Here is a 26,978-nt window from a genome sequence, read left to right as displayed (position 1 = left end):
CTGGGGGGTCTTACCTCCATGACAGAACCCTCAGAGCTGTAGAGCGCGGCCAGGACCGATTTCTGCAAGGCAGAGCAGCTGGAGTGATGGAGCTATGGGGGCAAAGAGGCCCCCCAGCTCTGCCCCTGTCCCCGTGCCCCCCACCCCTGCCCATCCCAGCGCTGGGCTCGGCTCACCGAGGCCACCTGGAAGGAGTTATTGGTGCCTCTGTGGTCCAGGTCGTGGCACATGCAGGAGATGAAGAGGGCAAAGATCTCGATGTCTCTGGGGAGGGGGAGGAGGGAAACTGAGGGAGGCAGGAGGGCAGGGAGCACCCCAGCTGGGCCAGGGGATGAGGGACAAGGATGGGGATGGCACCTGGCCTTACTCTAGATAGTTGACAAGCTCCAGGTTCTTGTAGAGCAGGTAGCAGAAGTGGGAGACGGAGAAGGCGTGCATCCAGTTGTGGTAGGGCGGGTCACGGTACCCCTTCTTCACCATCAGGCAGAACCTGGCAGGGGAACAGGCCCATGCAGGGGGCAATCTCACCCCCTGGGGACCTCCACCTGGCCAGGTGTCCCCCGGGCAGTCATGGGGTTGGGGATGGAGAATGGGATGGGGATGAGGATGGGACAGGTTGGGAATGGGGAAAGGGACAGGGATGGGGACAGGGAAGGTGGATCATGATGTGGATGTGGTTGTGGTTGTGGATAGGCACTGGGACAGGGACAGGAACAGCGATGGGAATGTGGATGGGGATGGAGACAGGGAAGGGAACAGGGAAAGGAGTGGGATAAGTGCAGGGAAGTTGGACGGTTATGAGGATGGGGATAAGAAGGTGGGTAGTGGAGAAGGATTGGGACCCACCTGGTGAGTGTCTGACGGTCCATCTTGTAGGTGTTGATGAAGTTCATGTCCTGCAGCATGCTCAGGATGGCCTGCAGAGGGGACAGGGTGGGTGGCAGGGGTTGACAATGCCCACCATAAGCCACCCCTGCCCAGCAGGGAAATGCTCAGGGATGCAGCCACATTCCCCCATCCCAGTCCCCCAGGGCTGATGTACGTGACCTGACAGAGGGCAGCAGGGGACAGTGGCAGCTGAGGACTGTCCCCACAGCCCTCACCATGGAGGTGTCGTCCTCGGGCAGGGAGCGTGGTGTGTAGGTGAAGCTGGCGAAGTTGGGGTCGATGGTGGACACGGGCTGGATGCCCTCACTCAGCAGCTTGGTGTACTCATCATCTGACACCTGTGGGAGCCATAGCCAGTGGCCCATGCTGGCCCATGACCAGGTCCCCAGAGTGACCCAAGGGCCACATGAGCCACAGTGAGAGCAGAGAGCCCTGGGATATCAACGCCACCCCACTGTGCCACCACCTCGGGGTGAAGTGTGGTGGCACCACACTGGGAGCAGGGGTCCCACCCCTGTCTCCATCCTGGTCCCTGTCCTCATGCCACCTCACCTTCATGTGGTACATCATCATCTCGTTGGCCAGGTGGCTCCGGTACTGTGCCTCGTTCACCTTCTTGTACAGCAGGGACTGCGGGGTGGGATTGGGGTACGGGAGCGCTGGGGGTGGGCAGACACCCTCCAGCACCCCAGCCCACCCTGGCACCCCAGCACATCCTTATCCCCACGTCTGCCCTCCCCCTCCCATGGCCACCACCGCTTGTCCACACAGAACAGGGACCACACACACATCCCCTCGTCCCTCTGTGCCGTGGCAGAGCCGGGACCCCCCCTGTGTGTGACCCCCCGGGCTGAGCCCCCCCGGCACGCACGTGGGCGATGCTGATGCCGCAGTAGATGGAGAAGGCGGTGGCCAGGTCCTCGTCGAACTTGCTGAACCAAGGGCCGTTGATCTTGTTGACCAGTTCCGCTACCCCGATGACCTCTGGAGCAGAGGGGGGCAGTGGGGGGGTCAGGCCCGCGTGCTGGGGACAGTGCCACGTCCACATAACGAGTGACCAGACCACCACGTGCTGACGGAGGCACCCGTGCCCCCCGTGCCAGTGTGCCCCCCGTGCCAGTGTGCCCCCCTCGCCCCCTCACCCTGGCTCTCATTCTTGATGGGGAAGCAGAGGATGTTGCGGGTGCGGAAGCCGGTGCTGTCGTCCACCCCGCGGTAGAAGAGCGGGTGTGAGTAGGCATCTTTGATGTTCAGGATCTTGCCGGTGGTGGCCACGTGCCCGGCGATGCCCTGGTCCGCCGGGATGCGGATCTCGTAGCTCTGCGGGCAGGGGAGGGCGTCACCAGCAAGGCTCGGGGGGCGGGACACACCCCCGGACCGCCCAAGTCCACCCCGCTGGCCCCGCGCTCACCTCGTCGTCCACCACGCCGCCGTCGAACACCTTGGCCACCAGCTCGTGGCTGAGCCGGTCCAGCAGGAACACGGAGCATCTGCAAGGGGCGCCGCTGCCGTTGGCACGCACAGGGGAGCCCCGTGTCCCCTCCGTGTCCCCCCACACGTGTGCCCCCCTCCCACTCACATCTCGGCGTTGCTGAGGTTCCGGGCCTCCGTAATGATCTCCTGGAGCAGGACGGACACGTCATCTGTGGGGGGTGCAGGGCAGGGTCAGGGACCCCCAGCGGGGCAGCACGGCCCCCACACCCCACACTCGGGCAATGGAAGGGGGGGGCTCAGCTCAGGGGCACAGCAGGAAGGTTGGGGGGCACGAATGGACAGGGCTCTGTGTGTGTGGCATGTGAGCAGCACATGCATGTGTGCAGCAGCACCTATGTGTGAGCAGCAGCACCCATACGTGTGTGCAGCAGTGCCCATACATGTGTGCAGCAGTGCCCATACATGTGTGCAGCACCCATACGTGTGAGCAGCAGTGCCCATACATGTGTGCAGCACCCATACGTGTGTGCAGCAGTGCCCATACGTGTGTGCAGCAGTGCCCATACGTGTGTGCAGCACATACATGTGTTCTGCAGCAGCACGTGTGCACACGCGTTCCTAAGAGCTCCAAGGTCATGCCACATGCACATGTGCAGCCATGCAGCATCACTGTATGCCAGGCTCTGTGCCAGCTCATGTCACCCTTCTGTGACCATCCCCCAGCAAGGGGACAGGGTCCTCCCTGGCTGGGGACAGACCCCAGTGCCACCGCCCCCTGTGTGCTCCCCTGCCATGGGGGCTCTCCCGTGCACCTACCCAGGTGGGTGAAGAGGTTCTTGGCCACCTGCAGCAGAGCCTGGGGGGACAGAGGGGATGCCATCAGTGACCAGCACGAGGTGGGACACACACACACACACGGTGTGACACGGCCCTACAGGCACTCACCTGGCACTCACACTTGAGCTTCTGCTCCTTCTGGAAGGCCAAGGTGCTCGTGAGCACCGTGGAGGTGTAGCAGAAGCAGTGCTGGATCTTGTGCTCGTCCGTGTCCGTGTAGCTGGCGGGGGGACACCTCAGTTCCCTGTCCCCGCTGGCCACCCCCCTTCCTCCACGGTGACAGTGCTCCAGCACCCCCAAAGCAAGGGGGTGCAGCCCCACAGAGCCCCGGCCAAGCCACCGCTCACCTCTCCCCGCTCAGCTTGTTGAAGGCGCAGGCCAGTGCCACCACTTGGGAGGTGGCCCGGCTGATGACAGGGACACAGAGCATGGAGGTGACCTCGCAGCCCAACATGCTGCTCAGCTGCTTGTGCTCCTCCTGCGGGCAGAGGTGAGGTGGGGGTGGAACCAACACCGCCGGCCCCCGGGAGGCACCGGAGTTACCCCTGTGTGTCCTCAGGGGCAGGGGGCACACGGCTGGTACCCACCTCGCTGATGTCCTTCAAGGTGATGGGCTTCTTGTCCTCCACCACCTGCCCCAGGCGCCCGAAGGTGAGCTGTGGGGGGAGGGGACGAGTGAGCCCGTGGTACCTCCTGCCCACCCCCCAGGCCCCCCACCCCTCACCACCCCCACCCCGCTCACCGAAAAGCTGATCTCCTCCTCGAGGACACGGTCCCCCACCACCTGCAGGAGATGGAGGGAAGGAGGTACCCTTGAGGATGACGCCGTGCTCAGGGGGTGTCCTGGCACCCGCTGGGGGGTCAGGGTTGGGAGACCCTCGTGGCACCCACCTGGCAGAAGAGCTGGTGGTTGTCCTCGGAGACGAGCAGGAGGCAGCAGCACAGCGACTGGGTCTCCTGCTTCAGCTGAAGGGATAGCAGGGGGTCAGCACCTCAGCCTGTCCTGAGCACTCCCAGGGCAGGATCTGGCCCCTCCTCTGCCTCCCTGTGCCCAGGGCACCCACACGTGCCATGCAAAACCAGGTGCCCCGCCCCAGAACCTCTTCCCTGTGCCTGGGCAGGGTCACTCTGGAAATCGCTGATGGCAAGGGCAAGGCTGTTCACTGGACACTACTGGGGGTTGTGTACAGGGTGCTAGAGAGCAGTTTTTGGGTTGAGGGTGGCACTGTTAACTCTGGAGACTGTGGATGGTTGTGACGAGGCTGTTCACTCTGGTCACAGCTGGTGACTGCACAGCTGACGCTCGAGGCATGTCTCTGCTTTGGGGAATTTTCTTGTGTTTTGAAATAAAACAGGGCTCCCTAGTGTGTCCCGGGGCTCGGGGCAGGTGGAGGTTGGGGCCGGCGGGGTGACTACTCACATAGTTGATGACTTTGAGCTGAAGTGAGGCGGCATCCAGGTCATAGAGCTCACCTGTGGGAGGGGTCACAGTGCTGTGAGGGGCCGGGCACGGTTCCACCCTGCACACAGACACCCGTCTCAGAGTCCCCCACTCACCACAGAGCTGCAGGATCTTGCAGTCCAGGTCGCTGTAGCTGCTCTCAGGCGCCTTCTCGGGCTTGGCCAGGGACGTCTGGGAGGAGCTGGTGGAGAGGCTGACCTGGGGCCAGGGCTGCAGCTTCTGCAGGGCTTGCAGGCGCCGGAATGCCACCAGGGCCTGCAAGGGGGGCAGAAAGGACAAGGAACAGCAAGTTTGGGGGGGTCACAGGTCCCCAGGCAGCGGGTCTCACAGTGCAGAGGGAGTCACTCACATGTCTCTCCAGTGCACGAAGGTTCTGCTCATCTGAGTCACTCAGCTGGCCACAGTGCACCTGGAGGGGGAGTGATGTGAGGGCCCCCATGTCCAGGCCCTGGCTCTGTCCTCCAGAGTCCTGCCCGTGTCCCCACACTCACCAGGATGACACACACCACGGTCCCACTGTTCTTGTCCACCAGCGGGATGATGAGCACTGTGAGCGAGACAGGGTCAGTCCTGGGTGGAGCTCAGCTCTTGGGGTGCATGTCCTCACTGTGCCCCCATGTGTCATGACCCACCCACTCAGCCATCCTCCCCTGCAACCCTCCATCCACCCACCAACCCATTTATCCATCCATTCATCCTTCCACCCATCCGCCTCCTCACACCTCCAGCCCTCCACCCACCCTTCCACCTACCCACCACCTGTCCCCCGAGACCCCCCTTCCCCACAGCCCCCACCTTGCGTGCCAGGGGCCAGGGGTGCTGCCAGGGGGCCCAGGTGCCGGCCAGGGAGCTCGGCAGGGAGCAGCCCCTCGCACTCCAGCCGCTTCTGCTTCCGCACAGCATCCCTGCGGGGACAGGGACACCTTGAGAACCCCCTGGGAAGAGCACCTGGGCAGAGAAACCCCTGCAAAGGGGCAACCTCCTGGGCAGGGACACGTGTGTCCCTGCACACACACACACGGCCCCTGCGCACACACGTGCACATCCAGGGTGAGGACGAGGATGGGAAGGGAAAGGAGATGGGCACGAGGATGGAGCCGGAATGAGGACGGGGATGGGGTCGGGGTGGGAAACCTCGTGCCCCCTGTGCACACGCCTGTGGGTGCACAGCAGCCAGGCCACGCCCGTGTGCCCACGCCCAGGCCAGGGGGTGGCCGAGCTCACCTGAGCTTCCCGTCGGGGGGCAGCTCGTGGGGGGGGTCGTCGCAGAGCAGCCGCGTGTCCCCATCCAGCAGGTAGATGTAGACGTGCTCCTGGGGGCAGGGGGGCAGCACACACGTGTGTGCAAACACACGTGCACACCCACACACGTGCACACCCACATTTGCACACACACACACACATGGATACATCCTGAACACACACACAGAGTCATGCATGTGTGCACACGCCTGCACATGCGTGCACACACCTGGACACATGTGCACACACCTGGACACACCTGCACACGTGTGCACACGCCTGCACACACCTGCACACACCTGCACACACCTGCACACGTGTGCACCATCCACACCCAGCCATGGCCAGGGCTCCCCGTGGAATGGCTCTGGCACAATGCTCAACAGCACCAGGGCCATCAGGATCAGGGTCATCAGCACCCCTAGGGACACCAGCACCCCCAAGGACACCAGCACCCTCAGGCCATCACGAGCACCAGGGCCACCCCCAGCACCCTGGCCCATATAGGGGGAGAATTGTGCAGAGGGATGGGGACAGGGAGACCCCACCCCAGGCTCAACCTCAGAATCAACCAAAGAAATCAAGCAACGAATCCACCCTCCGTCCCCTCCCAGGGCTCCCCCCAGCCCAGGGGGTCTCAGCAACCCCACAACTCCCAGGATGCTCTGCCCCCCACTCCCCCCAGGCCCCCACGTACCACGGCGGGCAGCAGGGTGACGAGGGCGTGGCGGAGGGCATCCCGCAGGGCGGGGGCATCCAGCGCAGCGCCCAGGCTCAGCAGAGCATCCTGCAGGGACGGCACAGCAGAACGGGGCGTCACCGCGGCCCCACACCAGAGGGAGGGGCGTGCGGCACCCACCCTCCCTCACCCCACCATGGCACGGGTCCGCCTGCCCTCAGACCCCTCGCAGCTGCCTCCAGCCTGCCCGGAGCCTTTTGGGGGGGCAAGCCCTCCTGTTGTGGTCAGTGTCCATGATGGGGGATACGGACACATCCCAGAAAGGGGGGGGAGGCTTTGACACTGAGCCACACTGCCCTCGGTGCTAGCCATGCCATAAAGCACCACTGGGAAGAGAAATGGGACAAGATGGATAAAAGCTCATCTGGGGATTAACAACCCCGTGGAGGGATGGAGGTGTTGGGACAGACACATGGAAAAGCTGGGGGGCACAGGGGCCTTCATGGTACAACCCTCCCAGCTCTGCTCCTGCCTCCAGCCCTCGTCTGGGAGACCAGGATGAGGATGACGTGATGATGGGAATAGTGGATGTTCCGAGTCAGACACCAGACAACAGCTTTGGGATTTGCTCTTCCTTCAGTCCCAGCTCTGCCAGGCAGCTCCAGGCTGCATCCCTGACAACCAGACCCGAGGACCGTTCCCATCCCTGCACCCAGGGATCCCCCCCGGGACAGCAGCCCCTCTCCATGCCACCCCACCCCTAGCCCGGGTCACCCTCGGCCGCGGGGCGGGATCTGATGGCGCGTGGGAGCGCGGCTGGAGGCGAGGGCGCTTCCGGCTGGAGACAGCGGCGCTGGATGTTATTCCAACAGGGCCGCATCTCCAGTCACTTACACACACTGGAGACACATGCACTGTAGAATACAGCCAGGCCTGGGCCAGGTGGCCGTCCCGCCGTCCCTCTGTCCCACTGGATCCTCCACAGCGGCCCCCCCGGGGGCGGGGGGAGATGGGGCAAAGTCCGAGCAGGACCCCGGGTCTGCTTGGGGTGTCATGTGCCAGTGGCACACTGGGCACGGGGACAGACAGGTGGCAACTGGACGTGGGTGGTGGCTTTAATAGGGCTGGGAATGTGGGTCCTTCTCTGGAGTGGTGAGGGGAAAGCTGCAGGAGCTAAAAAAAGATACTCCCAAGATGAGGCGAGAGCGCTCAGGCAGGCAGGGAAGTTTGCAGAGGAGGAGGCAGGGGGAGTGAGGGTGGGCTGGGAAGGGCGTCACACTCATTCCACTTGTTCCACTGATGCCAGTAAATGGCTCATCCCACTCACCTCATCGTCCCACTCAGCCAACTCACCATATTAGTCTAGTTCATCCTACCTCATCCCATTCAATGGCTCATCCAACTCAAATGCTTGTCCCACTCATCCTGCTCATCCCACTCAACCACTCATCCCCCTTATCCCACCCACCTTGCTTGTCCCGTGCATCCAGCTCGCCCCTCTCATCCCACTCAACGGCTCGTCCCACTCGTACCACTCATCCTGCTCATTCCACTTGTTCCACTCATCCTACTTACCCCACTCATCCCATTTGTCCCACTCGTCCCACTCCCAGCCCAGAGCAGGGGTTTGCCCTGACACCCTCACCCCATGTGACCCCAGTCCCTCAGGCCTGGGGGTGCTGCAGCCCCGCTCTGGGGGCTCTGCCAGGACACGGCCCGGGCCTGGAGACAGCACAGCCACATCCTGAGTATTGCCATAAACAGCCTCTCCCATGGGGTTCCCCATGTCCCACTCCCAGAACTCCATGCCATGGGCCCCATCCAGGCACCACCCCAGTTTGGGTGAGGCTCCTCCAGATCCATCTCTACTCCACGGATGCCGGGGCATTTGGATGCATCCCTGGTGCAATGGGATGCTCCAGCACCAGCACGGAGATGAAGCTATTGGCTACCCCATGCCTGTCACCAGGAATGTCACCAGGACCCACCAAGCCGGCCTCATCCAGCTCATCCAGCTCTGTACCTGCACCCCTCTCCCAGGGGGCAGTTCCCAGTGCCTGCTCCGCATCCCAGCTTCCATGGAGAGCAGAGATATGGTAATGCTTCCCAAGGGGGCACGGCGGGTTAATTAACTTCACCGAAACAGGAGGCACAGAGGGATTGCAATTCCCAGCTGCTGAAGCAGAGCCCCATGCCCTCATCAGAGCCCGATGCCCTCATCCCAAGCACTGCACACTCAGCAACTCCGGAGGAAAATACTGCATGGAGAGGACTTTGGGAACAGATCCCAGGACAGGGTGTGGGGCAGGGGACGTGTCATGGCATCACCAACAGCCTCAGGAGCCGAGGATGCTGCTGCTGCTGTAAAGCAGGTGAGCAGTGCCCTGTCCCTGTCCAGGTTCCTGCCTTGTCCCCATGGCACACTCACATGGCCCCATGGACTCTCACCCACGGAATGCTGTCACCCTTGCTCTGGCCTGAGAGGGCAGGGATACTGGTCTCACTCAGCTGAACTCCTGAGCTGACAGGGTGACCCTGGGGACCGTGATGCCAGCAGGAATTTTGCCAGCTGCCCTTGGCCAGCATCCCATGGTGCGGTGCAACACCAGAGCCGTATCTGCCTCAGTATTCCTGCTGGAGCTGGTGGGTGATTAATGACACCATTCATCTCCTCAAAGTAAGGATCTGTCTCTGCTCCAACACAGACTCCTGCTCTGGCTCCAGCAAAGCCAAATCCCACCACAGCCCAGCCTCCGGAGCACTGCCTGCTCTCCCTGCCATGGAAAATGGCCCTTTTTAATTTTCCTTATATTTTTCCCCCCTTTTTCCCTTTGGAGAGTGGCAGCAGCATCCCATCCCCAGCCATAAGGTGGTGGGAAACTCCAGCACAGTCCTCCCGACACCCATTCCAGGCTTACACAGACCCAGCTGGAATGGAAAAGCAGCTTTTCCCTCCCAGTGGAGGGAATTCAGCAGCAGTGAAAAGGAGGCTGTCTCTCCTTTTTTCGGGAGGGGCAGCCACGTCTGTGCCCTGCTCCCCACACTGGCCACAGCACCTTGGTTTGTCCCCCCTGACACCCTCAGCCCCTCTGGATGTTTACGGAATAGAGAAATCCCATCCTGGATGGCTTCCTCTCAGGAAAGGCTCATTTCACACCTGCCATGGGGAGGACACCAAGGGTTTGGGGGGGTCTCACTGGCCTCACGGGGTCTCAGTCCCTGGACTTGTACCCCTTCCCCTGGCCTTGCTCCTGGGGGATGAATGGAGACCCCCAGGGTGAGGAGGAGCCCCCAGGAGCAGGCAGAGGCAGATTCAGTGCAGTGAGGCACCCGCTGGGGTGTGCAGCCCCCTTGAGGGTACCTGGAATTTGGGATCTCTCCCAGGAGGGGACACTCGGCCACTTGGCAAGTAGAGCTTGTACCAGGCAGAGCTCAAATCCAGGACCTGCCATCCACAGGACTCCTCTTTAGCCACGGGGAAGCTGAGCCAGGCAGCAATGCCTAGTGCCTGGGAGCATCCTGCTCCTGGGGGATTGCTGAGCCAGGCTGCAGGACCCCCACCCTGCCTTGCAAGGGGATGCTGGGCCGAGGGGGCCCCAGATGGATCCTGCCATCGCTGCTGGAGCACCTATGGGTGCTGGCTCCACAGGAGGATGCTGGCAGCAGACCAGGCTTCCATGGCAGGCTTCTGCCACATCCCTCCCCAAAGAACCTCGAGGAAGTGAATCATCTCCCTGCCAAGCTTCCAGCCCAGCTTTGCTGTAAAGATTCCAAGTGAATGATCTGCCAGAGGTGACCCTTTGAGCTTGAGGCGTCCATCTCACTGCGAGCCCTCGGAGCCCAGCTCCTGCCCCTCCAGTGGGACTTCTTCCACCAGGGAACGCAAGGGAAATGAGCCCAATTAATTCTGGCAGTGGATTATTAGTGCATTAGCCCCTGCCTGAGTGATCACCCTTGGGATGGAGCTGGACATCACTCCGTCTGGACAACTTCACCCCCAGTTGGGGACCCCAAATCCGATTAGAGCATCCGAGATGGTGACTGCACAGCTATCTGTGCCCGTGGGCAGCGCATCCCAGTACCCACATCCCACACGTGTGCTGCCCGGTGGGTGTGCCAGGCTCAAGGTGCAAAGGGATGGGGATGCTTGGGAGCACAGAATACAGCAAGGAGGGGTCTGGGGCAGGGAAAAGGACCCCCCTGCAGCCCCATGTCTCTCATAGGGGGTTTGCAGGCTTCAAGGACAGTGGAGCTGCTCCCCAGGGCATTCCCCATGGAGCAGAGCCCCGCATGAGGTCCCCCCATCGCAGTCCCACCAAGCTGGGGCTGGGGGCTCAGGGCTCCCTCCCACTGTAGGCTCTTCACATAGGATGCATTTTTAGCTGCCAGCCTCTAGATCTTGTTACATCTGACAGTCAAAAAGCAAAATCCTGTTCAGATTCCTGGGAGGCAGCCTGCCTCCACCGGCACAGCCCCTCACTGCTCCCCACCCTGGGTCCCTGGCCCTGGCCAAGGGCTCCCTGCCTACCCCAACCCTGCAGGCAGGGACACCCACACCCTCTCCTCTGCCCCAGCTCCACCTTTTCCCATCACTTTCACCTTTCCAGGAAAAGTGATGGGGAAACTTTCTCCCCTCACTCCTCCGGTTCAAGGAGAAAGACGCTGGTCCGGGACCCCCTTTTGCCCCCGCCCGTTGCAGCCGGGGCTGTCTCCAAGCGCACTGGGACGGATGTCCCTGCCTTTGTCACCTCTCCAGCGCGCGGCCGCAGGGTGACAGCGCCAGGGGGAGCAGCTGATCCCCCCGGGCCCCCCAGGCTGAGCCACAGCTGCCAGCAAACGCCCAGCCTGCGCCCGCGCCGCCCTGCCCAAGCATTTGCCGAGCAATCTGGCGGCGCTAAAAATATCCCGAAATATCCCCGAGCCGTGATTCAGCCTCCTCTCCCGCCTCCGGCGATGCTAAGCCCCCCCCAGCCCCACTCCCCTCCCGGGGGGCTGCTCCCCCCGGCTGCTCGGCCCCGTGCTCCGGCCCAGGCGGTTAAATATAGCCGAGCCCTGGCCGTGTGTTGGCAACAAGGGGCTGACAACAAGGCAGGGCCGGCGGGAGCGTCACCGGCCTCTCACCCCGCGGTGCCAGCGGGGCACTGAGGCACAGAGCCGGGAAGCAGCTCCTGAAGGCAGCAGGTTGCAGCTTTTCTGTGGGCAGAGTGACACTGCGAACACCCTGTCACCCTAGCCCTGTCCCCCTCCCTGCTCCCTCCCACAGCCGCAGTTTCCCTGGGAATCCTCTCCGTAGGGCTGAGGAAACAGCATTCCTGCTACCCCCAGCTCTGCCGTGGGCTGGGTGACACTGCTGAAAAGCCTGTCACCCTGTCCCCCACATTGATTCAGGCCTCTTCCCTCAGCCCCACAGCCACAATTCCCTGGGGAATCCTCTCTGTAGTGGTGGGGAAGCAGAGGCAGTATCCCTCATCCCCCTGCAGCAGCATCCCTGGGGCAAGGTCCATGGCAGCAGAGCATGGAGAGACGGATGGAGGGATGGATGGAGGTGAGGGCTGGCAGCTCTGCCCAACTCCGGCCGGGAAGCCATCCATCCATCTCCTCCCAGCCCCGTTCTCAGTCCCAAATTACATTGCTTTAATCTAATCAGGCAGCAACAACCTGTAACCCACGGTAGCTCCTTAATTACCTCATCTTTTCCAGGGGGATAATGAGGGCAAACGGGAAGGAAACACTTCTGGGATCTCTCGTCTCCCCATGGTCGTTTGCCTGGGGTCCTGGCAACAGATGGGTGGGGAGCAGGGGCTGGGGTGCAGGAGCCTGGCACAGAACCACCCTGGCACCCAGCAATCCGTGCTGAGGTTTCCCAGGGCTGGAGGATGCAAACCCGTGGAATCAGCCACCCCAAAAAAGCACAAAAGGGGCCCTGCATGCCCATGCCTGCCTCAGTTTCCATGTCTGTGGAGGTTCCCTGCCTCGGTGTCCCCACCTGCAGAGGGTCACAGCCATGCAAGACCTTCTCGGGGTGGCTCTGGAGTTGGGTACAGGTGGGATGAGCCATGCTGAGCCCAGCATCTCCCCAGAGCTCAGGGCAACCCTCACCCCATCCTCCTCCTCACCCATGCATCAGCCTCACCAGGGCCTGTCATGCTCACGCTGCACAGGGCACTTGCACAGACCCTTTGCAGGTGGAATTTCCACAGCCCAGAACCAGGCAGACACTGCTCCCCACAGACCCTGCACGTTCTGAGCGGGACTTTTTACTGATCCAAGCAAATTTCCCAACCTCTGCCACCCCCTTAGCCCTTGGGGTGCTCCTAATCCATCCCCCCACATCCCAGCCCAGCCCCCCGTGGTCGAGGGAATGGGGCCAGAGTCAAGGTTGCTTCCTGTTGATGTCCCTTTGTCAGGCAGGACAAACAGGGACTGCAGCCGCTCTCCTCAAGGATTTCCGTCCCCAGAACATCGTGGCCTTCTTGGAACAGCCAGCACTGGCTAATGATCTGTCACTGCTTTGTCCCTAATTAGTTCACTGTTCTAAGAAGGGAGGTGGCGAGCACTGGGGGTCTCACTGTCACTTGTCCCTAACCCATGTCCCACGGTGTGGAGGGAGACAGGGACACCACTCAGCCCTGTGTCACCTGTCCCTAAGCCATGGCGAGCAGAGGGTGTCCTGTGGCAGCCACAGGAAAACTGCTCCATGGTTAGGAGCATCCCTGGTACGAGGATACCTTCGCCTGGAAGGACACAGACATCCCAGCACCCAGCTGGCACCAAGCCTTGGGTGCTGGCACTGCCAGGAGTGCTAGGAGGCAACTGGCATGATGTGCATCCTTGGGACATGGCATTCCTGGAAAGATTTCCCTGGCATACGGTCCCCTTCCCATCCCCACTGGCCACCAGCACCTCCCAGCCAGGTTTCCAGGACTTTCCTAGATGTTTCCTGGTGGATTAGCCATGCCAGGGCTCTCCGGGCCTGGCTCTGCTTGGGAGCATCATGGCAAAGCTCTGGAGGTGCAGCCAGAGTGGGGCTCATGGGGTCAGGGACACCCAGGTCCCTTGCAGGGGGAACGGGGAGCAGTGGGACAGGAAGGGGAATGCGGCATTCCCACATCCATCCCTGCAACCCCTCCTGGCACGGCTGGCGCTAATGGGATCTGCACAGTGATTAGGGACCTCATTTATCAGCCTCTGATGGGATCTGGGAAAATTGAATTGCCAGCCATCTGCAGCTGGGGAGGAATTCGATTTGGGGCAGCACTCTGGAGCAGGGCGTGGGGGGCTGGCAGAGCTGCCTCCCCCTGGGGCTCTGCTCTCTCCGTACGGGGACCGCTCTTATTTTCCATGTCTGTGAGGGTGTGATGATGGGATCCAGCTCTTGGCTGCCAGGGAGGGGTCTAGGAATCACAGGGGGTCTCACTACTCGGATGGGGAAACTGAGGCACAGCCAGGAGAAGCCCAAAGCCTGTTATATGGGGAAAGGATCACAGTGCTGGTGTTTAATGGGTCAGAACCCAGCCAGGGGTTTGGCCTCCAGCCCTCCTCGTCTATGGGGGGTCCCAAAGCCATGTCCAGGGCACCCAAAGCTGCCAGGCATCCTGCACCCATCAAAGCCAGGCTGGAAGCAGCCGGAGAGGATCTCCTCTCCTGCAGCAGGAAGAGGGACACTCAGGAGCCAGCGTTGCTCCCTGGCATTTCCCACCCCACATGCACCCCACATACAGGCAGGTCCCCATATCCATGGGGTAGCCATGGTAGGGATGCAATCAGATTCAGCTGCAAAGATCCCAGCCCAGTCCCCAAATTTATGGACTTGGCTCCCAGAGGGGCCCCCCCAGACTCAGCCCTGCAGGGGATCCCAGCCTATCACCTCCCTGCCAAATGTCACAGCTGGGCTCCAAAAAGCCAAGGTCACCCACAGGGCCTGTCACAGTCTGGGGGAGATGCCACTATGCCATCTTGATGGGGTGCAGCAGGAGCATACTGATCCCAGCTCCCTCTGCCCAGGGTGCAGCAGGAACACCCCCATCCCAGCTCCCTCTGCTCAGGGTGCAGCAGGAACACCCCCATCCCAGCTCCTTCTGCTCGGGGTGCATCAGGAACACCCCCATCCCAGCTCCCCCTGCCCAGGGTGCAGCAGGAACACCCCTATCCCAGCTCCCTCTACTCGGGGTGCAGCAGGAACACCCCCATCCCAGCTCCCTCTGCTCGGGGTGCAGCGGGGTACCCCTACCCCAGATCCCCATTCCCGGGTGATGCCATGGGGCATGAGAGCATGGGACTTATATACCAAACCCCACTGCCCCCCAGAAATCAGCAGCAGGGCACTGCAATTCTGGCACAGGCTGATTCCACACCCATGAGCTGTCACTCCTTAGAAAAAAACCTTTGGCCCGAGGGGACCACCAGGCTGGGAAATACTGGGGCACACCCACCCACCCCGGTCTGGGGGTCTCGCTGTGCCCCCCCGGCCCTGCTGGGTGGGGGAGGAAGCCAGCCCTGCCCCACGTCACGGAAAGAAGCCGCCGCGGCCCTTTCCTCCCCTTTATTGCCCTGCTGATGTGTTTGTGTCCGCCGGAGGAAGCGCAGGGACAAACGCCCGCACACGCGTCTCCTCACTGCCCCCGGAGGGTCCCGGCCCCCGAACGCGGCCGGTTCCACGCGGGGGAGACTGAGGCAGGGGCAGCCCCGCGGTGCCGGCCGGGACACCCTGATCCGGGTGGGCAAAGGTGCCCCAGCGCAGCCCCCGCAGCCACGGGGAACAGTGCCCTCCCCCTGTCCCCCGACCCTTGGGAACAGCGGGGGCCCCCAACCCCTCCTGCTCCACCCGGCTGCGAACACGTATCAATTAGGGTTTGATTCATGATTCAGTCCGCGGGTAATTGCATTGGGGCTGGAGGCAGGGAGGGAGAGGAGGAACAGACATCTTCAGCCTCACCCCACCGCAGGGTGGTCGGGAGGAGGGGGCCGGTGTTAGGGGGTAGTAACCCCTCAAGCCCTACATGCCACGCCCCCGCAAGGCTCGGGAATGGAGATTCCAGATGCAGCCAGCACCCAGGACCCCAACGGGCGCGGGGATCCTGCGCCTGAGGTATTTTGTGGGGCGTGAGCTGTCCCTCACCCACCTCGGGCTGGGATGTGCTGGAGGGGGGCAGGTCGGCAGGACCCATCCCCGTCTCTCACGTCCCGTCCCCACACTGCATGGCAGCTCTGGTGCCCTCAAGTCTTCACCTGCCCATTCGCGGGGGCTCAGTGCCCCCCTGCAGGACACACCGGCCCCGCTCAGCTCCTTTCCCTCCGTCAGCAGCTTTCAGCTCTTTCCCGAAGAGCGTTTCCTTCCCTTCATTTCCCAGCATGGGTCCTCTCTCCGGCCTTGAACTCACAGCCCCCTGGAGCCCCCCGGAGCCCCCCCATTTGCCCCAAGCAGCTGTACCCCCAAGGGGACCAAGGCCACGGCTCTTACACCCAAAACCGTCAGCACACAGGTCAGGGATCCATCCAGCTGAAGAGGCGGTCACAAGAGGGAGAGAACCCCCCCCAAGCCACCCCCTCCCCAAATTTGGGTGTGCTCAAAGGCGCGGGAGCACTGACGACCAAGTGTTTTTCCACCCACGTACTGGGACTCAGCCTCCACCTCCCCAGAACGTGCAGCTGGTCCAAGGAGGGTGGGGGGCTCAGGGCAGGGTCCTGCTGGGGGTGCTGAAGGGGCTGCCTCCTTCCCAGCACCCCCCACCCCGAGGGCTGGCCGCCGGGTGGAACAGAGCCGAGATCGTGGGGCTCCCACTGCCAGCAGAGCGAGGGGACACAGGGAAGTGGGGACTCAAAGCCCCCAGACACACGGGACTCCCGGACATTCCTAAGCACATCACACCCCCAGACCCCCAGCACACAAGGGACCCCCAGCCCCGAGACCACCGACCCCCCCGGGACCTCCTGGGTGCCCCCTTCCCCGGGGTGGCTCACGGTGTCCTGGAGAGTCCCCATGGCGCGGCCCAGCTCCTGGCGCGGCTGCGGGAGGGCGTGGGGGCCCCCCCGGGACCGGGACCGGCCCCCCCCCGGTCCAGCCCATTTCCTCCCGGGATCCCGCCGGGATCTGCATCTCCCCCCCAACGCCGCCTCCTTCCTGCGTGGAGCTCAGCGTGTCCCCAAGCCCGGGGGGGGCCCACAAAACAGCACCGCCGCCCCCCATCCCGGGAGCCCCATCCGTGCCTCAGTTTCCCCGTCGGGCTCTCCCGGTGGGGTTCACAGCCCCTCACAGAAAAGGGGGAGATAAGCGGGTGCAAGTGTGTTGTGTTCGGGAAACCCACCTCCCCCCCGCGCCGGCGCGAGAAAGGGGTGGGGGGTCCCGCAACCCCCAGTCCCATCAGCCCCCTGCCCCATGCAGCACCGAGCACGGCGGGCCGGGAGCCCCGGCTCCTAATCCCGCCCCCCAGCATGAACACCGGGACTCCCCGCACCCCCGGGACCGAGTGGGAGGGGAGGCGGGTGGGATGGGGGTCCTGGGTGGGAGGGGAGGTGGGTCGCGTGTCGTGGTTGCGAGGGGAGGTGGTTGGGGTGGGAGTCCCGCGTAGGAGGGGAGGCGAGTGGGGGTCCTGGATAGGAGGGAAGGAGGGTCGGGAATCCCGGGTGGGAGGGGAAGGAGGTTGGGGGTCCGGGGTGGAACGGGAGACGGTGGGATGGGTGTCCCGAATGGGAGGGGAGGTGCTCGGGGATGGAGATCCCGGCGGGAAAGAGAAGGGTCCCGAGTGGGAGAGGGGTGCGGGGGTCCCTCGCGGTGGAGGTCCCGCCATCCCTACCTGTAGCGCCTCGGGGCCGGGCGCGGCGTCCCCCGCCCGCAGGAACCCGCGGCTGAAAAAGCGAAGGAGCGCGGTGAGGAGCCGCGGCACCATCCCGGCACCATCCCGGCCCCGCGCCCCCGCACCGCCCGGGGGCTGTGGGCACGCCCCGCCGCGACACGCCCCGCCGCGACACGCCCCGACACGACACGGCCCGCACCTGCTGCGCGGGGTCCTGAGGGGCGGGGATGGGCGGGGGGCGTGGGGTCGGGAGGGGGTCGGGGCGTCACTATCCAACGTGGGGTGAGGGTCCCCGGTGTGGGACGGGGGTCGAGGTGGTGGTGCCGATGCGGACAGGGGATCAGGGCATCACTCCCCGCTGTGGGGAGGGGGTCGGCGTGAGGGTCCCAGTGCGTGTGTGGGATGGGGTTGAGGGTCCCGATGTGGAGAGGGGGTGGGGACATCACTCCCCGGCATGGAGAGGGGTGGGAGTCCCAGTGTGAGAAGGGCGACGGGGGATCCCGGGGTGGTGCCAGGGTCCCCAAGTGGGGAGAGAGTCAGGGCATCACTGCCCAGTTCGGGTGGCCCTGCTCGGGCCGTGGGGGCTGGCAGTGCTCTCCCATTGCGCAGGCACCGGCTGTGCCCCCACGGCTCTGGCGTCTGGGGGAACACTCGTCCTCCTTGTTAAACCCTCCTCTCGTGAGGCTCGGGCCACCCCCCTGCCCCTGCTCCCTTCTTGGGCAGGGGTCACCTGCCAATCTCCCCCCACCCCCCGTGCAGTCTCCAGATAAAGTGACCCCCACACACTTAAGGGCTGCACCTCACATTTGAGTTGGGGGGTCCTCCCCTCCTCCTCCATGGTGGGGCACTGAAATCTCACCCCATCCCCGGCCCTGGGGTAACTCTGATGCAGAGCTTAGTACAGAAGGGCTCCCCTGCCTCCCATCCCGTGGGATACCGGAGGTGTCCTACCCAGCACCCCTCGCTTGGACAGGGAGAGACCCCCATGTTGGAGACCTTCATAGGGTCTGTTCACTCCCACCCTCCCATGTAACCGCACCGCCTTCGCTGAGGAATGACCACCCCCATCACGGCTCCCACCCTCTCCCAGGGACAAGCACAAGGATTTTGGGGTTCTGCCCCCACCCCAACGGCCCCGAGGAACCCACATGGAGGATCGAGGTGCTCGGCCGTGACACGGTGGCCACATGCCACGCGGTGAGAGGGACACCGGCAGCGCGACAACCTCCATCCGTCCTCATTCTCCTCCTCAGGGCAGAGGGGGAGGAAAGACTCCTGCTCTTCTTCCTCATCTCGGGAGTGTGTGTCCCCAGGCACTCCCGTGTCCCTGGTGCTCTTCGGGGACAAGGTGCTCTGGGGATTCGCTGGTGGCTCGTCAGGGCTCAGCCCCCGTCGCACCATTTCGCAGTGAAATGCCACCTCGAGGCGCGGGCCGAGCAGGGGAGGGTTTGGGACGCCCTGCATGTTGCAACCCGCATCCCACTCCCCGCACCCCACTTCCTGCAGCCCGACCCCAGGGATGCCGGGACAGGGGGGCCCGTCCCGGAGGAGGGTCAGGGTGGCCGGTGGAGCCGCGGGGCCATCTAGTGGCCAGAGCCACCGGGGCCACTCCAGGGGGCTGATCCCGGGCACTCTCCCGCAGCCCCCCCGGCCTCAGAGGTCCTCCTGCCCCCGGGGGTGACCCAGGGCGACAGGTACCTCTTCCCGGGGTGGCACAGCATCACGGGCTCCTCACCCCGAATCAGAGACCCTCCAGGACAGCGTCTCACTGTGCCCACGGCCCTGACTAGGCCAGCACCAGAGCCACTGTGTCCCCAAGATCAAGGCATGGGGTCCCCAGCTCTGGGGACACCCTGCTGCAGGGACCAAGTGTCACCCAGCCCGGACAGGTCCTGCCGGCACAGATGTGGGTCCTGGGCTCCATGAATGAAGCAGATGCCCAGTGGGAATTGCAGATTCCTTGCGGGGCTGGCAGTGGAAACACCTCGAGGAGCTGGGTGCTGGCAGGATCCGTGCCAAGCCTGGCACATCCCTGTCACAGAGCCACCCACAGGGCAGGTCACAGCCCGGGGGACACAGAGCTATTGCTGGGCACAAGGACACAGTGCAGGGCTGTCCCTGCATCCCTGTCCCCAACTGCTTGCTCAGGGGTGCAAGGGATGGGACACAGGGGTGCAGAGACAAAGGGGTCTGGGGACAGGGGAGTGGGACACAGGGGAGCAGGGACACAGTGGGGCAGGGACACAGTGGGGCAGGGACACAGTGGGGCAGGGACATGTGCTGCAGCACCCCATTGCATCCATGCACCGTTGCTCATCTCCCAGCTGGCTTGTCAATGACTCGGTGTAATTACGAGCTCCTCCCTGGCTCTTCTGTGTGCCCCAGGAATGGCATCCCTTGGATGGGAATGTCACAACACTCAGATGGACACACTCAGCCCCAGAACCCGGTCCCAGAGCTGCTGGGAAATAACCGTGGGTGGTGGGGAGAGGCAGCAGTGGGGGCTTCCCAGTTGGGCTTCCCACATTTCCATCCTCCCTGTGGTTTTTCCCTGTTCCCAACCCGGGTTGGATCAATCAGCGCTGTGCATCCTGCCTCTCCCCAGGCCCTTGGGGAGCAGCCACCCCGCATCCCAGCTGGAGGGTGTCTGATGGCATCAGAGGGAGCAAAGTTCACACAGGCAAGTAAATATTAACACTTATTCCATGGAAATGGAATATTCCACACCAGAGACACCGGAATAAACACACTCCAGCTTTTCCCTGGGGGGTGCTGGCACTAAATGGTGTCAAACCGTCAAAGTGGAAGGATTTTGAGGGGGCTAAGGCACCAAGATGGGCCTTCACACCCTGTGTAATCCCAAAATCCCATTTCTCCCCATCCCTAGCCCTCTTTGGGATCACTCTCAGGAGGGGTAACTGCAGCAATCTGTTCCCAGAGCAGCATCCGTGGGGACACCGGGGGCACTGGGAGGGGAGGGGAGCATGGCTGCTGTGAGTCACGTCGGATCAGCGATGCTCCAGTAAACCGTGGCACCAGGACAGACCCAGGGCTGGATCCTGGCTCTGGGGAAGCACAGGGCTGTGCCACCTTCCAGGGCATCCCTGTCCTCCAGTGGTGACCAGTGCAGCTGGCACAGGGGTGTCTGGGGCTGCGGGCTCTGCCCGTGGGACGGAGGGCACTGGGACTCGGCCGAGCCTGAGGGATGCAGCCACCAGTGGAGCTGCTGGATCCATGGATGAATTGGTGTGTTACTCCTCCAGAGCTGCTAATCCGGGATACACTACACTGACAGCCCTAAATCCCATCAGAAATCAATCCATCTGCTCTTCCGCTCGGCACTAATCCTCACAATGGCACCCGATCGATATCCCATTTACTGCTCGGTGGTTTCCCCATGGATAAATCCCACCCAGAGCCTGGGATGCAGCCACCCCCCCCAGAGGGCTTTGGTGTCCAGACAGGGCAGGGAGTGCTGTGGGGCAGGGAACACCGTGTGGCTGTGGGGCAGGGAATGCTGCGGGGCAGGGAATGCCGTGTGGCTGCGGGGCAGGGAATGCCGTGTGGCTGTGGGGTAGGGAATGCTGCGGGGCAGGGAATGCCGTGTGGCTGTGGGGTAGGGAATGCTGCGGGGCAGGGAATGCCGTGTGGCTGTGGGGTAGGGAATGCCGTGTGGCTGTGGAGCAGGGAATGCCGTGTGGCTGTGGGGTAGGGAATGCCGCGGGGCAGGGAATGCAGCTATGGAGCAGGGAATGCTGCAGCATCCTTCACCCAGGCTATGCCAACCACAAGGCTGGAGGTGCTGGGAGGTTCCATGGGACCAGGCAGGTCTATGGCATGGATCTACTGGGAGCAGCGGGAGAGTTGAGAATGCATGGGAGCAAGGAGGAGCTGTGCCTGCAGCTGTCAATAGGTGTGCACATGTGTGTGTTTGTGTGTGTGCACATGTGTGTGTGTGTGCACATGTGTGTGTGTGTGCATATGTGTGTGTGTGTGCATATGTGTGTGCACCACAGACAGCCCTAACACCCCTGCAGGGTGGGATCCAGGATCAAGGTGGATCCCTTGATCCACCACAGGAGCCAGAGCCTGGAACGATCTCAGGCTGGGCAGGGCTGGGGGTGTCCTGGCACCAGCCCCTCAGAGGGGACGGTCCCCAGAGGTGCCAGCTGCAGAGACCTGGTGGCAGCAGGCCCAGGGCTCAGGCTATCACTGGATTTGGAGTGGGATAACAAAGGGATGAGGAAGGGATGAGGAAGGGCCCAGCTGATCGAGTGATACCACTGATGAATAAGTGATGAAGCCCTTGGAGGGTCTCTATGGAGACAGTTCAGAGCACGGCAGGGGCCGGGGTCCAGCAGCAGCCCCCACACCCCACGGGGCTAATTAGGGGGATGAGTGTGATGGTAGAGCCCTGCTGGTCCCACCAGGGCAGCCAGCTCCCTGCCAGGCTGAGATGGCTCTTGGCTCAGTCTCCACACCTCTCCCCCCATTCCTCAGCTGCTTTCCCAGCTGGCTTGGCCAGTCCCCACGGACAAGCTCTGGCCGTGGTGGCCATTGGCACCTCCAGCCTGGCTTGTGGGCCTTCATCCCCAGGGTCACACAGCCTGTCCTGAGAGAGTGTCCTGTGTGTGCAGGGACAGAGCACACCCCCACTGCACCCTCACAGGGGTGAAGGACACAGGACATCCTGGAGACAGCCTGCATCCAGGAGGTTAGCATGTGTCCATGGGGACAAGCTGAATCCAGAGGGACACAACGTATCCATGGGGACAGCGTGTGTCTAGAGGGACAGCATGTATCCATGGGGACAGCGTGTGTCTAGAGGGACAGTGTGTGTCCATGGGAACAGCCTGAATCCAGGAGGACAGCACGTGTCCAGAGGGACAACCTGCATCCAGGGGGACAGCACGAGTCCAATGGGACAGGTGACATCCTTGGGGACAGCGTGCATCTGGGGGACATCCTGTGCCTGGAAGGACACTACACACCTGGGGACAGCGTGTCTTGAGGGACAGCAGGTGCCTGAAAGGACAGCACGTGTGCACAGGGACAGCGTGTTTGACAAGGGACAGCACATGCCTGTAAGGATAGAAGTTGCCTGGAGGGACAGGATGTGTCTGGAGGGACACACGGATTTTGGGGACAGCACATGCTGGAGTGAGAGCACGCAGCAGGAGGAGGGACAGCATGTGCCTGGGGGACAGCAGGTACTGGGGGACAGCAGCCCCCAGCCACGCCACAGTTCCAGCTGTCCCAGTGGCACTAAGGAGGATCCCAGCTCAGTCCAGGCATATGGAGAACAGGAATTTATTGCCGGATCAAATAAAAGATGAGGAGGTGACATCTGCTGGCGCTGCCTCCATCACTCTGAGCTGACCCAGCTCCAGCTGCAGGACACGGGGACTGGGTCACCAGCTCCTGCTTGTCCCTGCCACTCTCCTTGGCCCCTCCTTTGGGGGTGGTTTTGCTTCCAGAAGAGAGTGGAATGAGGTGCCACCATGAGCACCCAGGGCTCTGTGCAGGGGCAGAGAAGCAGGCCTGGTTCCCACCAGCTTTGAGGCTCCAGAGAACTTTGGTACACAAGGAATGGGGTCCCTGTCCCCATGCTGATACCTGATCCCATAGGATTCTCAAAAGCAGGCATGAATGATAACATCACTTAAGAAAGGGATGTTCCCAGCCCTGACCCCAGGGACGCTCCGAGCCCCCAGGGATGCTCTGAGTGCTGATCCTGGGACAATCTGAGCCCCAGTCCCAGGATGCTCTGAGCCTCCCTTCCACATCCCTCTTCCAGCTTCTCACCGGTGTCCCCAGGATTTTCTCTCCCATTCAGGACAGCTCTCCATGGGCATCCCGTGGCATCTGGGTGCTTTCTGCCACTGTCTCACCTGGCACCTGCCTGCTCCAACCCTCCCTCATTATCTCTGTTGTTAACGAAGCAATCACTCCCCAATTTAACCTGGATTAAGCCAGGAGCACTCATTTGCTCCCTAGCTGGTTCTCCTCCAATTAATTTGTTCCTCGCTTTTATTTCCAAATTAATTCTTCAGGCTCTTTGGCTGTGAAACAACAGTGGTGCCCAGGGTCTTGGGAAGGGATCAGGATTAATTATCTCGGTAGGAACGAGCTGAGGGGAAGCGGAGCAGGGGCTCATCCCAAGATGGGAACATGGATCTAGGGTGAGCAGTATCCCCTGGACCACCCATGAGCATCCCACCAAAGGAGGGCTGTGGGATGGGGGACCCACAGATTCCATCATTTCCATCCTACCTTGGGAATATGTCACAGGGACAAAATCCTCACAGAACCCAATGTGGCACCGCTGAGGGGGGAGGTCACCCTGGGGGCAGGTTGAAAGGGGAGGGGGCCAAGCTCTGCAAGGGTTAATGCCGGGTACAGCGCGGGGTGTTGGAGCTAAAAATACCATGTGCCTTTCTCGGGATTTGCTCCAATGACTCATTCCTCTCCGTAATTTATTGCTCGTTACATAATCACTTTCATTTTCAGCAGGAGAAAAATGGAATTATTTTTTTTCCCCTTTTCTTCTGTTTTTTTAAATGAAAAGGGCATTTAGCAAATGAGCACCGGCCATTTTCCCAATTCTTCCTGGCATCTTTCCGGCGAAGGGCCAGGACGCTGCCGCCGGCTCCAGCCTCCATCCAAAGACTCCTGAGAGCCTGGGGGGCACTGGGGGGCTGCTATGGGGGGTTGGGGAGCCTTTGGGGGGTAGGGTCTCTGGATATTGGGAGGGAGGAGCACCCTGGGGGCAGCTCTGTGGGAGGTTCTGGGATGGGATGGAGAGGCTGGATCCGCAGTGCCCATTGTCCAGCTGGGGCGAGCGCCCACTGGCACAGCTGCACAGGCTGGGCTCCAGCTGTGTCCCAGCAAACCCAGTGGTGTGTCCCAGCAAACCCAGTGCTGTGTCCCAGCAAACCCAGTACTGTGTTCCAGCAAACCCAGTACTGTGTCCCAGCAAACCCAGTGCTGTGTCCCAGCAAACCCAGCGCTGTGTTCCAGCAAATCTAGTGCTGTGTCCCAGCAAGCCCTGCTCTACATCTTAGCAACCCCAGAGCTGCATCCCAGCAAGCCCAGTCCTGTGTCCCAACAAACCACTGGGTTTGCTGCATCCCAGAAATCCCAGTGCTGTTTCCCACTGAGCCCAGTACAGTGTCCCAGCAAGTCCAGTGGCACGGCCCAGCAAGCACAGTGCTGCATCCCAACAATCTCAATGATGCATCCCAGGAAGCCCAGTACGGTGGTCCAGCAATTCCAGGCCACTTCCCAACAAACCAAGTGCTGTGTCCCACCAAGCCCCATCAAACCCCAGGCTGTGTCCCAACAATCCCAGCACTGTGTCCCAGCAATCCTTGTGTCTGACAGCACAGCTGTCCCCACCAAACCAGGGCAGGGGACTCCAGGAGGAAATGGGGGCTCAGGCTCGGGCTCTGGCTGGGACTGGGACGATGTTCCTGCAGGGAGGTGAGAACCCCACTCTCTGCCAGTCCCCCTGCCACCACTGCGGGGGGGCAGGAAGCCCTGTGTTTGGAGCTGCAGCCTTGGAATTAACTGTGCCAAATGTTTTATTTGTGTAGAAACGCAATTATGTTAATTAAAGCATATCTGTAATTACAGCACTTAGTGGCCCATAAGTGCACAAGTGACTCTGGTGACTTTGGAGGAGCTGGAAGCCTGGAGGGTGGCTTGGCCCTGGCACCAGAGAGCTCTGTGGCGGTGTCCCCACAAGGTGACAGGGGTGACCCCAGGGCCTGCTCACTCTGCAGGGGTGGTGGGCAGCAAGCAGAAATGCTCAGTACCCACAGCCCCATCCCAGCCACACCACAGCCCTGCTGCTCTGGCAGCCAAGGCAAAAGGCAGGATACGCCTCCAGCACACCAGGGATGACAGAACAGGAGGAAAAAGGGTCCTTGAGGTGGGCACCGGTGCCTGGGCAAAGGGGGAAGTCCTGGCTCTGGGGCTCAAGAGTGTATCTGGGAGGGGAAAATAAATGGGAGGCAGAGGAAGATGACAGCTGCAGCAGCAGCCAACCAACCCACAGGAAGGCTGGGATCACATCTCCCAGTCTCCAGGCAAAGGGAAGAGGGAAGGGGGTGTCTGTCCCCACCTCAGTAAAGCCTTTGTTGTGGGCGGTGTGTGATGGGGGGACAAGGACCCCGGAGGGAGGATGGGCTGGGGCAGAGGGGGAGCATGGGAGAGCCTGGAGCAAGGGAAGCAGCAATGTCAGGATGTGCTGGTCTCGCATGGATAGGGAGCTCTGAGGTCCCCAAACACCCAGACACCTCTCCTCCATCACAGAGCAGTCAACCTCCAGGGCCAGCACCTGCTGACACAGCTTCCACCTTCCCCAGCCTCCAGCAGTGACAGAAAATTGCCTGTTTCCTGCAATCACCCAGTCCAGAGCCAAAAGATTTCTCTGGAGCCGAAGGATTTCACCCTGCACATCCACAGGACGGATCCTGGCGTGGGCGCTCCTGGTTAAGCACCACCCTGGCACCTGTGGGCAGGACAGGCACGGATGGCTGCCAAGCTCCCACACTTATTTTGGAGCCATCATCAGCCCTGGGTAATTCCAGACCTGCACAACACTGGGCAGGCACTGAGGGGTGCTGGGCAGTGACACGGCAGCTGCGGGAGCGCGGTGGGAAGGGGACTCACGGCACCGGAGCTTTGCCAGGTGGGATTTGTTTGCTGAGCAAACCCGTGCAGGCTGCTGATCCGGCTGCAGGAGGCTGAGCCCTGTTTGCTCGGCAAACACGCTGCTCCAGGTGCTCCTGGCCTTGGAGCACCGGGTCCTGTGCAGGCAGCTGCCTCATGGCCAGGCTGGGAGACCAGGTCTGGGGGCTGCCAGGAGCCACAGGAATGCAGCTGGCCCTGGTGACGGGGCTGGAAAGCCTGGCAGTGCTGCAAGGCTGCAAATCCCTGGCCCCATTGCATGGCAGCCCTGCAAATCCCTATTCTCATTTCGCAGCACCCCATGGCTCCAGGACCCAGCCCATTGGATGCAGGAGGGAACTCCCCACCAAGCTGTCCCCAAGGTGGGTCACCAGGAATGCTGCTGACATGGGCAGCAGTGCCACACCACAGGGACCTCCAAGAGAGGCCACCAGCACCCCAAGGGAGCCAAACCAGGTAGGAGAATGGCAAGGCAAGAGAGACAACACACAGTTACCCTGAATCCCTGGGGAATTGTCCTTGGATAGACACAGTACTACAGACGCTGCCAACTCATCTTTAAATTAGTCAGTTTAGTTGGCAACTAGAGGGGGGGAAAAGGTCTCTGGTGGTGGCGGTTCAGCACGTGCTCATCATCTGCCCTTTGCTGGTTTTCCCCTTTTCTGCCTTTTTTTCTCTTGAAAATAGCAGCAATGGAGCAGTACCCAGGATCCTGCCTCTGCTCTCCATGCCCCATCCGTCTCCAGAATCGCAGCCCCCTCGGAGCAGGAATCCTCTCCAAGGCACCAGCACCACAGGTTTCTCCCTGGATCCTCCATTTGTGAACATGGCACGAGCAAGAGCCACTCAGTGGCCTGGGATCCCCTCCCAGATGATCCAAATATCCCTATGAGCCAGAGTGCAGAGAGCAGGGACCATCTGCAGAGGGACAGGAGAGGACACGAAGCCA

At 62.0% G+C, this 26,978-nt stretch overlaps 1 protein-coding gene across 2 annotated transcripts in view; it reads right to left on the bottom strand.

The window, feature by feature from the left end:
• PDE2A (phosphodiesterase 2A) overlaps positions 1–26,978 on the bottom strand; it is a 38,900-nt gene that overhangs the window by 4,408 nt on the left and 7,514 nt on the right. The window contains exons 2-25 of one of the 2 annotated variants that reach the window (XM_051779393.1): positions 17,336–17,387; positions 6,561–6,650; positions 5,846–5,934; positions 5,417–5,526; positions 5,113–5,168; positions 4,971–5,030; positions 4,717–4,876; positions 4,580–4,632; positions 4,051–4,125; positions 3,902–3,943; positions 3,747–3,815; positions 3,507–3,637; positions 3,268–3,379; positions 3,139–3,178; positions 2,468–2,531; positions 2,300–2,378; positions 2,031–2,208; positions 1,760–1,872; positions 1,441–1,518; positions 1,104–1,226; positions 847–917; positions 368–490; positions 177–264; positions 15–62 (exon numbers count right to left, since the gene is read on the bottom strand). In XM_051779393.1, the coding sequence (XP_051635353.1) occupies positions 15–62; positions 177–264; positions 368–490; positions 847–917; positions 1,104–1,226; positions 1,441–1,518; positions 1,760–1,872; positions 2,031–2,208; positions 2,300–2,378; positions 2,468–2,531; positions 3,139–3,178; positions 3,268–3,379; positions 3,507–3,637; positions 3,747–3,815; positions 3,902–3,943; positions 4,051–4,125; positions 4,580–4,632; positions 4,717–4,876; positions 4,971–5,030; positions 5,113–5,168; positions 5,417–5,526; positions 5,846–5,934; positions 6,561–6,650; positions 17,336–17,387 (2,104 nt within the window). Of the gene's footprint in view, positions 1–14; positions 63–176; positions 265–367; positions 491–846; positions 918–1,103; positions 1,227–1,440; positions 1,519–1,759; positions 1,873–2,030; positions 2,209–2,299; positions 2,379–2,467; positions 2,532–3,138; positions 3,179–3,267; positions 3,380–3,506; positions 3,638–3,746; positions 3,816–3,901; positions 3,944–4,050; positions 4,126–4,579; positions 4,633–4,716; positions 4,877–4,970; positions 5,031–5,112; positions 5,169–5,416; positions 5,527–5,845; positions 5,935–6,560; positions 6,651–16,502; positions 16,568–17,335; positions 17,388–26,978 lie in introns of those variants that run through there. The other variant, XM_051779394.1, reaches the window with a different exon arrangement.

Source organism: Manacus candei, unplaced genomic scaffold (assembly GCF_025592945.1).
Source record: "Manacus candei isolate 608988 ecotype Guabito, Panama unplaced genomic scaffold, ASM2559294v1 h1tg000014l, whole genome shotgun sequence".
Classification (NCBI taxonomy): Eukaryota; Metazoa; Chordata; class Aves; order Passeriformes; family Pipridae; genus Manacus; species Manacus candei.
This window is presented reverse-complemented; position numbering and strand designations above follow the sequence as displayed.